Source organism: Mustela lutreola, chromosome 11, assembly GCF_030435805.1.
Source record: "Mustela lutreola isolate mMusLut2 chromosome 11, mMusLut2.pri, whole genome shotgun sequence".
Taxonomy (NCBI): domain Eukaryota; kingdom Metazoa; phylum Chordata; class Mammalia; order Carnivora; family Mustelidae; genus Mustela; species Mustela lutreola.
Window position 1 is genome coordinate 70,919,158 of NC_081300.1, and position 17,772 is coordinate 70,936,929.

The 17,772-nt window shown below is 41.7% G+C and overlaps 1 protein-coding gene across 10 annotated transcripts in view; it reads left to right on the plus strand.

The window, feature by feature from the left end:
* The window catches only part of CHEK2 (checkpoint kinase 2), a 51,189-nt gene that overhangs the window by 21,886 nt on the left and 11,531 nt on the right, over positions 1 to 17,772 (plus strand). For 7 of the 10 annotated variants that reach the window (XM_059139732.1, XM_059139731.1, XM_059139733.1 and 4 more), the window contains 6 exons: positions 1,538 to 1,662; positions 1,782 to 1,929; positions 4,694 to 4,784; positions 10,597 to 10,705; positions 13,055 to 13,108; positions 16,386 to 16,447. In XM_059139732.1, the coding sequence (XP_058995715.1) occupies positions 1,538 to 1,662; positions 1,782 to 1,929; positions 4,694 to 4,784; positions 10,597 to 10,705; positions 13,055 to 13,108; positions 16,386 to 16,447 (589 nt within the window). Of the gene's footprint in view, positions 1 to 1,537; positions 1,663 to 1,781; positions 1,930 to 4,693; positions 4,785 to 10,596; positions 10,706 to 13,054; positions 13,109 to 16,385; positions 16,448 to 17,772 lie in introns of those variants that run through there. The other 3 variants (XM_059139727.1, XM_059139728.1, XM_059139737.1) reach the window with 3 other exon arrangements.

Below are 17,772 nucleotides of genomic sequence, written 5' to 3' on the forward strand. Positions count from 1 at the left end.
TGACACCCCCGATCCTTCTGTGACCCTGCGGGACCTGAGGCCACGCTGACCCCGCGTGGGCTTCGCCCTGGTTTAGCCTCTGGAGCGATGTTCCTCAGCGGAACAGTCCTGATTTTGTGCTCCGTTGCTCCGCCGCTTGCCGGGATCCCCCCGGGGTCTATCTTCCCGTCGCTTTGGATTCACTTCTCCGCCAGTCCTACCTTTCAGAAAGTGGTTGTTTTTCTCTTTCTAGAATTGCTGTTCCTCCTCTCTTCGATCTTCCGTTGGATTTGCAGGTGTTTGCAATCTTTGGATAAGCTATCTAGCTGATCTCCTCCTAGCTGAAGTAGTCTCAGGCTGCTACTTCTCTGCCATCTTGACTCCTCCTCCTAAAGTTCATAATTTTTTAAATGTATGCATGTTTTTGCATTTCTTTTCTTTCTTTCTCTTTTTTTTTTTTTTAAAGGATTTTATTTTTAGGTAATGTTAACACCCATCGTGGGGCTTGAACTCACACCTCTGAGTTCAAGAGTTGCATGCTCTACCAGCTGAGCCAGCTGGGCACCTCTTGTTTTTAAAAATTTCTTGTGTTGAGTTACCTTGTCCGTTTTTTCTTATGTTTGAGCTATTTGTATTTCTTTCTCTTGTAAATTGTCTCTTCCTGTCCTTTATCCAGTTTTTACCGGATTGTCTGTGTTTTAGTTTGTGGTAACTTAACCCATATTACAGAAAGTACTACTTTGTGATATGAGTTGCTAATATTTTGCCTGGTCTGTCTTTCTGTCAATATTTACTTGCCTACTATATTCATGTTCTGGGTGCTGAGCTATGTAACACAGGAGACCCAAGGCTGGCCTTCTGGAGTTTGTTCTAACGGGGGAGTTCAGGGAGACTATATATAAATAATCAAGATAACTTCCGGGTATGGCCCATTCTCGGTGGGCAAGAAAACAGGATGTCATTGTAATGGGTGACTAGGTAGGAGTCTGCTTATTTGGAAAGCTGAGTGGAAGATGATAATTTGAGCCCAGACACAAAGGCTAGATGGCTGTTCAAGTTGCTGGGAACAGAGAATGCAAAGGGCACCAGGGGGGTTGAACTCAGCATATTTGGGGCAGTGGAAGGTACCAGTGGGACTGGGTAGGGTGGTCAAGCAGAGCAGTACAAGGTGATGGTGGGAGGGAAGGAGGGGCCAGATCCTGAGCATCAGTCCTGCCATGGGAAAGAGTGCACATTTTACACTAAGTATGGGAAGCTTCAAGAGGGTAATAGGTAGGAAGGTATTAGATTATAAGTGTTTTTTCAAATCATTAATAATTGCTTGAGAACTTTTAATGACTGCTTATTATTTCATAGTTATGTATAAACCACAATTTATTAAACTTGTTGGAAAATCGTCCCCCCCGCTTGTTTTTACTCCTATAAAATTCTGATAGATAGCTCTAAGCTTGATTGCTTTCTTAGGTTCTTTTTCTACAATTAGAGTTTATGAGCAATTTTTAAAGGTGTTCCGGGCATGAAATTCCACAGCACTCCGGTGTGTACTTTTGTGTTACAGAGTGTGTTAATGACAACTACTGGTTTGGGAGAGATAGAAGCTGTGAATACTGCTTTGACGAGCCAGTGCTGAAAAGAACAGATAAATACCGGACTTACAGCAAGAAGCACTTTCGGATTTTCAGAGTAGGTGACAATGTATTCTTGTATTTGGGAGAACCGGTAATGTCGTCACCATGCTGAGATATCTTGGCACTCTAACTCCCCACTGTTAAAACTTTGAAATAAAATGTTCTCTATTTTAGGAAATGGGTCCTAAAAACTCTTACATCGCATACATAGAAGATCACAGTGGGAATGGAACCTTTGTAAATAGAGAGCTGGTAGGGAAAGGAAGACGCCTTCCTTTGAATAACAATTCTGAAATTGCACTTTCAGTGTGGAGTAATAAAGGTAACATTACTCTCTTCTGGTTACTGGATCTTTTTTTCCTCTCCTATAAAGGGAAAATTGATGTTGTGCCCTTCGCAGAGTAAGGTTCGGATAAATAAAGTAAGAAGGTTAGTATTCAGGATTCAGTGCAGCACTAGGGGCATTTTTAAACGAACGAAAAATTTCTACCAAGGTAGATTTTGTAAGGTTTGATTGGTTGGGTTAGTTTTGTGTTTAAGGCTGTTTGCTGTCAGTGGAACGATACTCCTTAAGATGGTTCTTCGTTCATCGATGCAGTTTATAGCCCATCAGTCTTTGGGGTCGATGAGTTATTTTAGGCCATGAATTCTTCTCCCTCCCTCCGTTCTTCTCTTCCTTTCTCATTCTTCCCTTTCATTCCTTAATTGCTGCAAGTATCAGTTGAACTTCATGGGCCTGCCAGGCGTTAGGGATTTTTGGGCAGAATCTCATGTTAAAGCTTCTCCCTTAAATACCACGTGGTTATCCCAAAGTGTTCATGTTTATTGTCATCATCGGGCAACATTTTATAAGCAGCCACTGCTAAAATTTTACCAAAATCACACGCAAACCAAACAGTTGTCATTCACCACAGAATAGTTAAATGTAATCTCACAATGATTCTAAATCCTTGGACAGGAGGAATATACTCTTGTTTCTTGGATTGAAAAGAAAAAAAAAAAAACCCAAAACAGAACTTTACAAATCCACGTGAGAGTTGATTGGGAAGGAGTCTGTGTGTGGGGGCAAGGCCTTAAAAATACAGATGCCCCAAGGTGCTGTCTGAAAGTTCCTGGTCCAGGAGTCCCAGGGATATAAAAAATCTTGCTTAGCTGATTCTCATACAGTCTCTAGACTGGCATCTGGGAATGATGGCTGTCCTGGGCATCCTAAAGCACGTTTTATGATAGTTTTACCTGTTGCTGTTCTGTTTTCTATTTGATGATTATAGTCAGGGCAGCTGTGCAGGTTATTGCTGTTTGAGAGCCCCTGGTAGAGGGGACAACCAGGTGCTAAGATTTGGTCCGTCTGACAAGCTCTGTGCCACCTTTTCCTGGTTGGTCTATCCAAGGAGCACCTTTTCTGCTTTGAAGAGAGGTGTTATATGGGCTAAAGGTAGAAATAGATTAGGTCACTCTGCAGGTTGCATTCAGTTTATTGGCATTTTATTAGACATTCGCTGTTTGTACTTGAACGTGAAAATCCAGGTTGCTTTGAGAAGGTGGACCGTCTGGCCATACTAATCCTATAACCCCATACCTGGAGCATTTGCCAGTGCTCAGTAGAACCTGCCTTTTATCAGATGCATGATATGTTTGCCCATGCAAGTCCTCACTGCTTCATGTTGTCTTACACTCAACCCAGCCCTCACTGTGTGTATGAGACCTTGGCCTCTGTGGGCAACTGAGTTTGCAGCTCTTGAAGTAGACCTTGACATCTGTGAGAAATAGCTCTCCAGAACCACTCAAATTTCCAGATTCTTAGATGCCACTGGAACATGTAGGTTCATAAGTATCTACAAGCATAGAGAAATAGTTGTATCTTGAACCACTGGCAGATTTCTTTCACTGCATGGGTCTGTCTCATGTGGACCGGCCTGGAATGAAGCACACTCAGGTGGCTCAGATTTGTGCCAGAGACTGGAACTCTAGGTTACTCCAGGGAGGTTGAAACCTGTTTCCTGAAATAAGAGAAACTCAAGGGTTTCAGCAAATTTCCCTCTTTAAGAGGATACAGGCAGTTGGCAAATTTACCACTGATTTTGTAGAATTGAAATGTTGATAATTGATTACAGCCTTGGCCCACATGGATGGTTAAATTTTTAAATGACTGGGGTTATTTTTTCTTTCTTTCGTTTTTGTTTTTGTTTCTGTTTTTGGTTTTTTTTTTTTTTTTTTTTTTTTTTTTTTTTTTTTTTTTTTTTGATACAGCCCAGATAATGGAGAAATAAGGGGATTTTGGGGAAAATGCTATTTATTTAACTTTCAAAGTAGGTTCAAGATGATTTAAAATGAGAGACCTGGGGCACCTGGGTAACTCAGTGGGTTAAAGCCTCTGCCTTTGGCTCAGGTCATGATCTCAGAGTCCTGGGATCGAGCCCCGCATCAGGCTCTGTTCAGCAGGGAGCTTGCTTTCCCCTCTCTCTCTGCCTGCCTCTCTGCCTACGTGTCATTTCTCTCTCCGTTAAATAAATAAATAAAATCTTAAAAAAAAAAAAAAATGCCAGACCTGTAGAGGAATATAAATGGCAAAGAGAAGAGAATACTTATCCTTTAGTATGGTGACCTGTGGTCTAATTTTACTAGGGTGTTTTTTGGCCTAGAAGATTTTTTTCTGGGCTCAGACTAATTGCTCTTCAGTTCACTTGCTGGTCTGCATAGGTATTTTTTTTTCTGGCTCAGGCAGGGACTAATCTTTCATGGGTATTTTACATTAGTTATAATTGATAGATAAATCTGAGGCAAAGGAATGAGACTAGCATGTATGTATGGATTTCCTGCATGTATGTATAGTGAGATGATGCTGTGTATTTTTATGGAAGAATGAGATTTCACTGTCATTTTCATGGATTTCATAATATGCAGATGAAATATAATTTCATAATATTACAAAATTATTATTATCCTGGGTAAATAATTCCTTTAGAGTTACATGTTAAATATGATTAAAAATAATTGTCTCATATTACGTGTGTTTACTAAATCTTAGGACTTTTTATCTTTATTGAGTGAATTAATGAGATTTATTTCTGCCCTTTTCCCCTTAGTTTTTGTATTTTTTGATCTGACTGTAGATGATCAATCAATTTATCCTAAGGAATTAAGAGACCAATACATCATGTCAAAAACTCTCGGAAGGTAAATTTTTTTTGTTATTATGGAAATTGCCTTTCATTTTTTTCTAAACATTTGTCATTGATTAGTTTTTATTCTTGGTTTTATAACATTCATTAACTTTATATTTGTAGGAAACTTGTTTGTGATAGGTGTGTTATTGATTTAATAAATTAATTTTTTTTAAAGATTTTATTTATTTATTTGACACAGAGAGAGAGATCACAAGTAGGCAGAGAGGCAGGCAGAGAGAGAAGGGGAAGCAGGCTCCCTGCTGAGTGGAGAGCCCGATGTGGGGCTCCATCCCAGGACCCTGAGATCACAACCTGAGCTGAAGGCAGAGGCTTAACCCACTGAAACACCCAGGCACCCCTGATTTGATAAAGAAATTTAAAAAAGTTTTTATACCATATAATTCACCCATATGAAGTATATAATTTAATGGTTTTTAATATATTCACAAAGTTGTGAAACCTTTACCACAATCAGTTTTAGAACATTTTTATTACCCTCCAAAAAAGAAGCATTTAGGGACGCCTGGGTGGCTCAGTTGGTTGGGCAGCTGCCTTCGGCTCGGGTCGTGATCCCAGCGTCCTGGGATCGAGTCCCACATCGGGCTCCTTGCTCGGCAGGGAGCCTGCTTCTCCCTCTGCCTCTGCCTGCCTCTCTGTCTGCCTGTGCTTGCTCTCTCCCCTTCTCTCTCTGATAAATAAATAAAAATCTTTAAAAAAAAAAAAAAAAAAAAAAAAAAAAGAAGAAGCATTTACTGCATTTATGCCCTCTTCAGAATCTGTGAAATCTTGAGAAGTGAAATGAAACTGACCAATCAGGGCATAGTTCTCAAAATATTTGGTTTCAGGACCCCTTACACTCTTCCTTCCTTCCTTAAAAGATCGTATTATTTGAGAGAGAGAGAGAGAGCATGAGCAGGGGGAGAGGCAGAAGGAGTGGGAGAAGCAGATATTCCACTGAGTGGGGAGCCCTACGCAGGGCTTAATTCCAGGACCCTGAGATCATGACCTGAGCTGGTCAGACATTACTGAGCCACCCAGTCGCTCTAGGATCCCTTATGCTCTTAAAAATTACTGAGGATGTCAAGGAGCTTTTGTTCACATGGCTTAAATCTGTTGATACTAACTGTATTAGAAATTCAAATGCAGACATTAATGATACTAATTAATGCATTAAAAAACTCATCTACATTAAGATAAATAATGTTTTTGGATTGCCTGGGTGGCTCAGTTGGTTAAAGCGTCCAACTCTTGATTTCGACCCAGGTCATGATCTCAGGGTCCTGGGATTGAGCACCCCCCCAACCGATGATTCGGTCTCCCCATTCACTGGGGAGTCTGCTTGGGGTTCTCTTTCCCTGCCCTACCCACTCACTTTCTCTCTCTCAAATACATAAAAAAATCTTAAAAAAAGAGATAATGGGGGTGCCTAGGTGGCTCAGTGGGTTGAGGCCTCTGCCTTCAGCTCGGGTCATGATCCCAGGGTCCTGGGATCGAGCCCCGAGTCGGGCTCTCTGCTCCGCAGGGAGCCTGCTTCCTCCCCCTCTCTCTCTCTGCCTGCCTCTCTACCTACTTGCGATTTCTCTCTCTCTGTCAAATAAATAAAATCTTAAAAAAAAAAAGAGATAATATTTTTAGTGCAAAATAAATTTTTAAAAAGATACTTATTTACTTGAGAGAGAGAGGTGTAGCGTGCATAGGCAGGGCGAGCAGAAGAGGAAGAAGCAGTCTCCCCATTGAGCAGGGAGCCGGATGTGGCGCTCAAATCCAGGACCCCAGGATCATGAACTGAGCTAAAGGCAGCCACTTAACTGACTGAGCCAAGGAGGGGCCCTGCAGAATAATTGTTTAAATAAAGATTAGTGAAAAGAGAGACATCATTTCACATTTTTGCAAACGTCTTTGATACCTGGTTTATTAGAAAATGGCTAGATCCTGATACTGCTTCTTTGTTCAGTCCATTATATCACATGTCGTATAGCCTCTGGAAAACTGTATGCTCCTGAGGGAATGAGAATGAAAAAGACAAATAATGCCTTAGTATTATTCTGCAAGTAGTTCAGGCTTTGTGGACATCCTGCAAACAGCTTGAGGTCCCTTAGGGGTTGCTTAATCCTACTTTGAGAACCACTTCCTTAGGTTTTTTTTTTTTCCTTTTAAGATTTTATTTATTTATTTGAAAGAGAGACAGTGGAAGAGGGAACATAAGTAGGGGGAGTGGGAGAGGGAGAAGCAGGCTCCCTACTGAGCAGGGATTCTGGCTTGGGGATTGATCCCAGGACACTGGGACCACGACTCAAGCTGAAGGTAGATGCCTAAAGACTGAGCCACCCAGGCGCCCCACTTCCTTAGGTTTTTAAGTTTTATTTATTTAAGTAATCTGTATACCCAATAAGGGGCTCGAACTCATGACCCCAAGATCAAGAGTCACATGCACTCTCAACTGAGCCAGCCAGGCGCCCTGAGAACCACTTCCTTAGGGACACCTTTACCACATTGCATCATGTCCTTCAATCTCCCACCCCTCCCCGACCCCAGAAGCCTTTCTTTTAACATTTTTGGAAACATGAAAGTAGAAGTTAATAGAGGGAAATAATTACCTATATTCCTGCCACATAGAATCAAACATAGTGTACTCTTTATGACCATCTGTGGGAGATATTTTAGTTTGTAGATGTTAAATTCAGTACCTCACTATGTTTTTGTATTTGCATTGGTGCTTGGAAATTTATAGTGAAATTTGTGCCCATCCTTAAGAAATATATGTGACTTTTTTATTTTTTCCTAAGGGAAAATCCTCTAGCTTTTAGCAGGTGCCAGAATCTTAACTCACATGAGTCAGAAAAGAAAAGAACTTTACTGACTCTTGTAATAGGGGCACAACTGATTTCAGGTATGACTGGATCAGGTAGCCTTTAGGGCTTTGTTTCTCTCTTTGAGTTCTGATTATCTGTGTGGCTTTACCTGTGGCTGGATGTAAGGGCTCCTAACTGTTGCCAGGGCTCTGGTGCCTTCACTTGATTCAGCTACTATAGATTTGCTTTCTCTTTGTGGCAGGAAAGATGGTTTCCTGGAGCCCCATTCGTATTTTCTTCCTTCTAGAAGCCACTGTAGGCAAAAATGTTTCTCTCCCAATATCCGCATTTGAGTCCAGGGAGAACCTTGACTGGCTCAATTTTGGTTACAGGTCCATCCTAGGTTACTGTTAGAGATCACCCACCTGAGCTGCATAGACTCAGGGAAGACTTCGCAGGCAAAAGGTGACTTGATCACCTTTTGGGCAATGTTTTGGACAGATGTTAAAAAATAATAGTTATATGGACTGTTACCTCACACTATCTGCAAAAATGAAAAGGAAAAAATGAGGGGCTCTTGGGTGGCTCAGTCAGTTAAGTGTCTGCTTTCGGCTTAGGTTAAGATCCCGGAGTCCCAGGAATGAACCCCGCATCAGGCTCCCTGCTCAGCAGGGAGTCTGCTTTTTCCTCGGACCCTTCCCTTTCCCATACTCTCTGTCTTACTCTCAAATAAATAAATAAAATCTTTAAAAAAAAAAAAAGGAACAATCTAAATGTAAGAAATAGAAGTATTAAACTATAAGAAGAAAACAGGGATAACTCTTCATGATCTTAGATTTGGTGTTGGTTTCTTAAATATGGTACCAGAAGCATAAAAAAAAAATGATAAAGGAAGAAAAAATGGATAAATTAGACTTCATCAAATGTAAAAACTTCAGTGCATCCAGATACTGTAAAGGGAGTGAAACAGCCACGGAGAGAAAAACACTCGCAAGTCAGTATGTCTAATAAGGATCTAGTATTCAGAATAAAGAACAATGAAAGGAAGAACTATCCAGTTTAGAAATGGGCAAAGGATTTAAATAGACTTCTTGAAAGAAGGTATACAAATGACCAACCACCACTTGACATGATGCTCAGCATCCTTGTCATTAGGGAAATGCAAATGAGAACCATAGATACTAGTTTGCAGCCAGGAGGATGGTCATAGTAGAGAAATGGAAAGTAACAAGTGTTTGTTAGGATGCAGAGAAATTGGAAACTCCATGTACTACTGATGGGAATGTAAAATGGTGTAGCCACTATGGGAAATAATTGATTGGTTTATCAAAAAGTTAGGCATAGAATTACCATATGATCCAGCAATTCCCCCTTGAAGGTATATAACCTCCCCCAGTTGAAAACAGGTGTTCAAAAAATAACTTAGGCATGGATATTCAGTTCTTCTCTATTCACAATAGCCAAATATCCATCAACAAATGAATAGCTCAACAAACTGTGATATATCCATACAATGGAATATTCTGTATATTTTTAAATTATTTTTAAAAAGATTTTATTTATTTGTTGGAGAGAGCATAAGCAAGGGAGCAGCAGGCAGAGGGAGAAGCAGGCTCCCTGTTCTGTAAGGAGCCCTATGTTGGATTTGATCCCAGGACCCTGGGATCATGAACTGAGCTGATGAAGGCAGACATTTAACTGAATGAGCCACCTAGGCATCCCACAACGGAATATTATTTAGCTATAAAATGGAGCGAATTACTGATGCATCCTACAGCATGGCTGAACCTTGAGAACATGCTAAGTTAAAGAAGCCAGACACAAAGGGCCACATGTCAAATGATTTCATTGAGATGGGATGTTCAGAATAGGCAAATCCATTGAGACAAAGTAGATCCGTGGTTGCCAGTGGCTGGTTGCAGCATAGAATGGGGTGGGGCTTCCATTTGGACTGATGAAAAAATTCTGTAGCTAGACAGGGGTGATGGTTGCATGACAGGAGGATGTACTTATACTTAATGCCACAAATTGCACATTTTAAAATGATTACGGGGGCACCTGGGTGACTCAGTGGGTTAAGCCTCTGCCTTTGGCTTGGGTCATGGTCTCAGGGTCCTGCGATGGAGCCCCGCATCAGGCTCTCTGCTCAGCGGGGAGCCTGTTTCTCTGTTTTTGCCTGCCTGCCTCTCTGCCTACTTGTGATCACTCTGTGTCAAATAAATAAATAGAATCTTAAAAAAAAAAAATGATTACAGTGATAGATTTTGTTAGGAAAAAAAAATGTCTTCGCAAACCCATCATCCCATTCCAGAGTCATAGTAGTTACAGTCTACTTCGGGCATGTAATGAGGGATTGATATTTGAGTGGCCGTTACCTTCACTTGACCCAAGCTTTGGAGAACAGAGCCCACTGGGTTATCTGTATTTTAGGTGGTATCCTGGGTATCATTCCTCCTCCATTACAGTGTCCCAATTAATTGTAAATCTTTGAGAGTTTGCTACAAGCAGGTTAGTTGCATAAATACTTATGTGTTTTAGGCATTGTGATTTTATTTAGGGTGAAATTCCTGGCATTGACTGCTTATATAGTTCGTTTGAATAAGAAAGACGATATCGTTCAAAGTAATTCATTTGCAGATGTTGTTTGCTATAACTTGTGTCAGTCAAACTCATTTTTGTCTAGGACTTTGTTCGACTTGATGTGTTTCTGAATCTAGGATGAGTAATTTCTCTATTTGTTTTTAGTGTCTTTCTGAGAATTTCACACACTGGGGTGCCAGTAAGACTTAAGTCTGTATCTCTCAGCTCAAAAAGTGGAATTTGGAGCTGACTCAGTGCTATTGGATGGTCCACATTCACTTATGCCCTTGACATTTTAACCTTGGTGAGGTTTCACTGTGTTGTCTGAAAATAGGGACATTGGCAAGGTTGTGTGTGGATGGTATTTAACTTGTTGAGGCCAGCTCAGGAATGATGGGTCTCCCGATTAAAATCATTCTGATAATCGATCATTTTGTGTTTCTCATGCAGTGGTGCCTGTGGTGAGGTGAAGCTAGCTTTTGAGAGGAAAACGTGTAAAAAAGTAGCCATAAAAATCATCAGCAAAAGGAAGTTCGCTATTGGTTCTGAGAGAGAGGCTGTAAGTACCTGTTTGTGGATGCTCAGCTGTTTTTAACACTTAATGTCCCCCAAATAATTTTAGAGTGGCGATGTTCAATGTCAGGAAGAAGTCACTGTTCACATATGTGAATTTGTATTAAACAACACTGATGAATTTTGAGTATTGGGGCTCCTGGGTGGCTCAGTCAGTGAAGCATCTGATTCTTGAGTTTGGCTTAGGTCATGGTCTCAGGGTCGTGAGGTCAAGCCCTCTGTTGCATCTGTACTGTGCGTAGAGTCTGCTTAAGATTCTCTCTCTGTCCTTTTGTCCTCACCCATTAAAAAAAGTGTGTGTGTGTGTATATACACACACACACACATACATGTAAACCTAACCTGGAAATGTACTTATCAATAGCTTGGTTCCAAAAATACTTCATTGTACATAATAATATACCTAGTAGGAAGTGGTGTTACAAGTTGCTACAAGTTTTTACAGTACATGAAAGGGAATTGTTGGGTCGTGGGGCAGGAAACCCAGCCTTATCCCTGCCACTTTAACTCTACAACTGTTCCCAGTATTCTTTTTCCTTGTAGTCCTTTTTCATAAAATTTGCATTTTTAGATGGTTGAAATCATATTGTATACATCATTTTGTATTCTGGTTTTCCACATAAACGTTAATGCATAAACTTTCCCTTAGTAGATGCCTTGTTGTTTTTTTTTTAAAGATTTATATTTATTTATTTGACACAGAGAGAGAGAGGGAGAGAGAAAGCACACTGGCAGAGGGAACTGTAGGAGAGGGAGAAGCAGGCTTCCTACTGAGCGCAGAGCCTGAGAGATGGGCTCGATCCCAGGATCGTGGGATCATGACCTGAGCTGAAGGCAGCCGCTTAATTGACTGAGCCACCCATGTGCCATGCTTTGTCATGATTGAGTCTCTCTTTTCTGAATGGTATTATAATTTATTCACCCATTGTTCTGTTTAATCTTTTGGAATAATTTCTAGTTCTTTGCCCTTCCCAATAACGAAACAGTGAATATCTTAGCATCTGCAGATTTTTCAAAATCTTAATTAAATTATTTAATTAAAATTTTTCATTTTATCCCATTTTCCCTAATACATGTTTACTGCATTGGTGAAATGGTGAAATGTATTGGTCTTTCAACACATGACCCTACAAATTAATGTAAAGTGAGGTCTCTAATCACGTTTTCTTTTGTGGCCAGCTGTTTCTGGCCATTATACTTTTAACATTCTTTCAAGATCAATCCCCCATCCTCCACCCGCGCCCCAAGGACAATGCCATTCTCATATGGCAAGAGCAATTTCCTTTCTGTGTTCACTTTGTGGTAGATCCTTTTCCCCTGTGATTCTGGGTTTGTTTTCCATTTTGAGGGGGAAGAAAACACCTACCGGATTCTTAATGACTTGGAGCAAACTTACACTTCTTAATTTCATCTTTCAAATCAGCTTGGGCTCTTTAAGACCTCTCTATCATCAGAGTATGCCCTGACTTGGTAATGAGTTTAACAGCTTACAGGAAGAGGCAGGCTTTTAAAATTAAACATCTGGGTTTCTTAGCTAAAGTCCATTTTACATAAATATGTAATTCTATATCCTCTTTGCTTGGGAGGGTGTAGCCCCTGAGGCTGAGTGAGTCAATTCATCCTTTTGGAATTGCAGTGGAGAGCAACTCCAGTCCCCTGATGCTTCCTCTCCTTGCTGCCTCAGTAAATACGTCAGCCTGCAGCAAATTGGAGTCTGTGTCTGCTCCGTTATTAGAAATTTGGCTTGACGTTTTCCTTTTACAATTTAATTGAATACCTCTTGTCTGTGGTTTATTTATTGTATCATTTTTATGAGTATAAACAATTCCACAGCCAGAGAGACAGAGCTTACAACCAATATTACATTGTATGTTAACCAACTGGAATTCCAATAAAAACTTAAAAAAAAAGAGAGAGCGACAGAGCTCACCAGGTAAGTGTGAGAACCATGGAAATACACTTGTTTCTGGCTTGTGAGAACCGGAGTGAGTGGCTTCCTTTCTGTGTGCCTCAGTTACTCTATCTGTGAAATGAGGATAATTATAGAACCCAGTTTACTTTGGGAGTATGAGACTTCTCTAAGATGATTCTTTCAAAAAAAGAGGCTGACATTGGGCCTGGTCATTTACTGAATGCTATTTGCCATGCACTTTGCAGACTGTTTTTTAGGTGAGCGATTTAATTCTCTGACCCCAACCCTTGAATTGTCTGTATGAGTAAGGCTGGGTGTGTGGAATTCAGGCAGCTTTTACCCAAATAACTTGTAACTAAGTATTTTCTAAATATTGACTATTACTATTATTAACAAACTTTGGTTTTTTTTAATTGATCAAAGGATCCAGCTCTCAATGTTGAAACAGAAATAGAAATTTTGAAAAAACTAAATCATGTAAGTATTGCTATAAAATATGACCCATACTTAAATCCACTTCTCTTAAAATATGGGAGGAGTACAAAGTATTTCAGTTTAATAAAGCTAGTATGAACTTGGGTTCCTTAATTGTGTGTGTCTGTGTTGTGTGTGTACATGTGTGGGTACACATTCATGGGGGATATGTATTTAGCTGGAAAGAGCTTTATCCTGAAATTTTGAGAGGACAATACTGTATAAAGATTTCATGTTTTACTTCCACTGAGTGAGTTTTGACCAACACCTACATTTCCTAAGTATTTCATCTTATAGGGATTTGATTAACTGATTATGTTTGGGAAGACGATGCTAATTTGGTAAATTTAGTTTAATTATACCTGAAGTTTCAGTACCTCTGAATTATACCTTGAAGGTGCTGATGTCCATTTATCTCAGCGGGTATAAATAGTTCCTATCTTTTGTGTAGTGATGAGCTTGTCTCACTGGAAAGAGAGTCTTTTAAGAAGTGAGAAGAGAACTTTAAACTGATCCATCTTCCTTTTTATTGTTTTTTTTCTGTTTCTTCATTAATTCATGAGCCCCCGTGAAGTCATGAGCTAGGTTGGCACTGGAATTGAAACTTGCAATTAGACCTCCAGTCTGTTCAGCTAAGGATGATCTTATTTTAATTCTTTTTTTTTGAATGGGGCTAGGGGCAGAAGGAGAGGGTAAGAGATAATTTAAGCAGACTCCATGCCCAGAGAGGAGCCTGATGCTGGCATTTGATCCACAACCTTAAGATCATGACCTGAGCCAAAATCAAGAGTTGGATGCTTAACCAACTGAGCCACCCAGATGCCTGAATCTTAACTCTGGTTCTTAACCTCTAAGCAATGAAAAGATTTCTTCTTTCTCCACCTCCTCAAATGCCTCAGACAGTAAATAGAAATTAAGAACAGAATCACTGCCATCACCACAATAGTTGAATAGGTGGGTCTTGAAAGCCAGAGAATCTGAGTAGCCAGCATCCTGGCTTTGCTTTCTTCTAATTCCCTAGCAACTTCCTCCTCTTCCCCTGAATTAGCCTTTTTTTCCCCAAGGGATCTGTAATCTCTCGTTCAAGAGAGGAGTCCTCTAATCTTCTGGGGTGGGGTTGCTTCAAACATACCCATAAGATAAACATTTCAAATCCTCAGGGAATTTTTCCTGATGTCAGAGGATCCCCAAACATAACATTTATACAAATCCAATGTCCACTGCAGTCGAGAGGAATTTAGAATCCTCGAGAAAGATCTCTGGAGATACTTTCTTGGCAGTTTACAAGGGTATGTGGAAAGCTCTTGGAAATTGAATATAGGCTCATGAGTGCATTTGGGGGATAATGAGTAGAGCCTGATAGCCCAGCAGAGCCTAGTGCTTGGAGCCAGGCATTGATCCAGTCAGTCATCAGACACTGTGCCAGCCTGTCTTCTAAGACCTGGGTGGTGCTGAGCACAGATGGATTTGGCTGTCCCCCCTCTCCTGTGGTTTTAGCCTAGTGGGGGAGATAGACCTGGGTTCCTAGTCCCATCTTTCTTACCTCCTGGCTCTCAGGTGGTCATTTCACATTTCATAGCCTCTGTTTGCTCATCTGTGCAGTGGAGACAAACCATAAAGGTCAGTTGGGAATTCAATGAGATTTGCTCGCCAAGCTTTCTGTGTGGAGAACATGCTTGGGGAGTGACAGCAATCTGTCACTCCCTAAACTGTTCCGTGCATGATCTAAGTGGAGGGTTTAGGGTAGTAGCTCTGGTTCAGGAGAGACGCCTTCAGCTACAGTGCTGCAGCATGTGAATGACCCTAGAGGTGGTGGTGCCTACAGGCTTGGACTGCCGGGGACCTCCTCGTGCTCTACCAGCTCCCAGACCCATCTGTTCCCAGGTGGGCCCTGGCCCTGCCGGGTGAAGCCAGGCAGAACCAAGCAGCTCTCATTTGTTCCTCTGATCTCCTGGTTCTTTTCCACGTGTGTCTTCTGCTTCTATATTTCATCAAGATGATCACATGCATAGAATCTAGAGATTCAAATCTTGCTCAAAGGTTTATACACAGACTTTAGCTCTGCAGCCCCCTAATCCTCCCCTACAAACATTTTAGAACTCTTTCATCTGTTTTTTTTAAACCAGTGTATCCATATTTCTACATGATAGGCATAAAGTGCTGTTTCTTGCCTTCCTGTTACGGTATATGAGAATTTCAGTTTTCCTTTCCTCTCTGTTTCTCTTAATATAACACTATAATACATATCCAGTGTCTTCATTATTGTGACAATTAACAAATGGTCATACAGAGCAAGGATATGCTGTGATCATAGGTAAGGAGTGGTGGAGCCGGTCTGTTCTCAGCCTCTCTCCCATGGTTGGGTGGCTCAGTTGGTTAAGGATCTGCCTTTGGCTCAGGTCATGATCACGGAGTCCTGAGATGGAGTCCCTGCATTGGGCTCCCTGCTTCTTGGGGAGCCTGCTTCTTTCTCTGCCTGTTGCTCCCCCTGCCTGTGCTCGCTCGCTCTCTCGCTCTCTCTGTCAAATAAATAAATAAAATCTTCAAACAAAATGGGCTGGCATAGTCTACCCTCAGTTGGTGGTGTTTTGTTTGTATTAATCTGGGCAGCATATGAATGTCTCCTGTGTGCCAGCTGCTCTCTGAGTGTTGGTCCTAGAAAGATAAATAAGACTCGGGTGTTGGTGGGGGGGGACTCAACCCATGAAGTGCCTGATGGAAGGAGACCCATGGTGGGTATTAGTTTCCTTTTTCTGCCCTCCTGGAGCTCACAGTCTGGTGAGATAGACATTGAAGATGGGCGTCAGGCATGCAGATGAGAACCAATGCAGGGAACTGTGGGTGACATTGACCTAGGCTGACCTGAGGTTGGATACCCAGAGGGCTGGATCACCAGGCAGGAGGATGGTGAGCCAAGTGTGACATTGGGAATCTTGGGCAGGCAGGGTGTTTCATGGTCCAGAGAGGAGGAAGCACGCTAGTGTTTGGTTCTTTGGGTTCCTTAGGTGTCCTTCAGTACCTGGGTTCTGGGACAGTCAGCAGGGATGTTGGAAAGACACTGGCCTGCCTTCCTTGGTGCCATCCTTGTGTGTGAAACATGACCTGTCCCTCCCCAGCTTGGTGGGATGGAGGATTTATTGCACATTCTCATTGAAGAGCCAGCTGCCTTTTCTGCAATACGGACTTCAGTGTCTTGAGGCAGGGGACCAAATGCCTGAGTCCTGCTCCTGTGGTTTCCCTCTTGGGAGCTTCTTACTACTTTTCCTCTGTTCTCTCTTAGCCTTGTATCATCAAGATTAAAGACTTTTTTGATGCCGAAGATTATTACATTGTCTTGGAATTGTAAGTAATAAACCTTTCTATTTGTTTCTATTTCATTGCTTATAAGCCACCAAAGAATTGAAGGCTGGCGTGCTTTTTTCCCATCCTGGGAACCCTCGTTGTATGTATGTGGTTGTGGAGCTCACAATGTGTGCTTGTGGCGTCAGTGTTGATTCTAAAATCCCTCCAGTGTTTCCAGAAGCACGTGGCTTAGAAGTTCCAGGCCCTGAGTCGGAGGCCTGAGTTTGGATACTACTCTGCAGGTGACTACCTGTGAATGAGTTTCCTTCATGTCTCTGAGTCTTTAACTTGTGTCGAGAAGGTGGGTATGATGATACCCTATGCACAGAGTCATAAAGATGGAATCCCATGAGGGATGGAAAGTGCCCAGCAGAGCCTCTGGCACACATAGTTGCTCAGACACACGTGCATATTAATTACCCTGAAACACCTGCCCAGGTAGATCCTGCTTGGGATTGAAGTCCTGGGCGGTATGGTGACACCTGATTTTTTTGTTGCTGGTTTACTTGGTGGTCTTTTTCAGTAACCACAAAGTCCTGTCTTCTGTGGTGTGAGCAAAACAATTTTTGGTCCTGTCCTTGCAAGAGGCTTGTCTTAAGGCTCATTCCTGCCTAAATACATGGTGTTTCTGGGAGCGGCTCTTGTGGCAGACGGGCGAGGCTTTGCTCCTGAGTGGCACATAGTGGCTAAGCAGGTTGACCACTAAGATTTTAGAATAAATAGCCTCCGTCATAGCACTAGAAGACTGGGTGACCCTTGGGATGCTTAACGGAATATCTGTTTCTGTCTGACCGGACCTACTTAAAACAGTTCAATAATGGGGTGCCCGGGTGGCTCAGATGGTTAAATTCTGCCTTCAGCTCAGGTGATCCCAGGGTCCTGGGGTCCAGCCCTGCATTGGGCTTCCTGCTTGGTGCGAAGCCTGTTTTCCCTCTCCCACTCCCCCTTGTGTTCGTGCTCTCGCTGTTTCTCTTTGTCAAGTAAATAAATCTTTATTTACTTTGTCAAGTAAACAAGTCTTTAAGAAACAAAACCAGTTTGATATATTTAATATAACAGTCACCGAGACTAATGAAGCACTTAGTCTGAGCCAGTTCCTGCTCTGAGCATTTCGTGTGAATTGACTCCTTTACCCTTCGTGACGGTCATCCAGGTGACTCACAAGTTACTGCAGGGTTCCTATGTTTAGCCCCCCTTTACGGAGAAGGAAACTGAAGTTCAGAGGGATTGAATAACCCCACCAAGCAGCCACATTGTGCCAGCTGCCTTACCTATATTAATTATCTCTTAATTTTTACAACAGCCATCAAGTTAAAGGTTGGGTG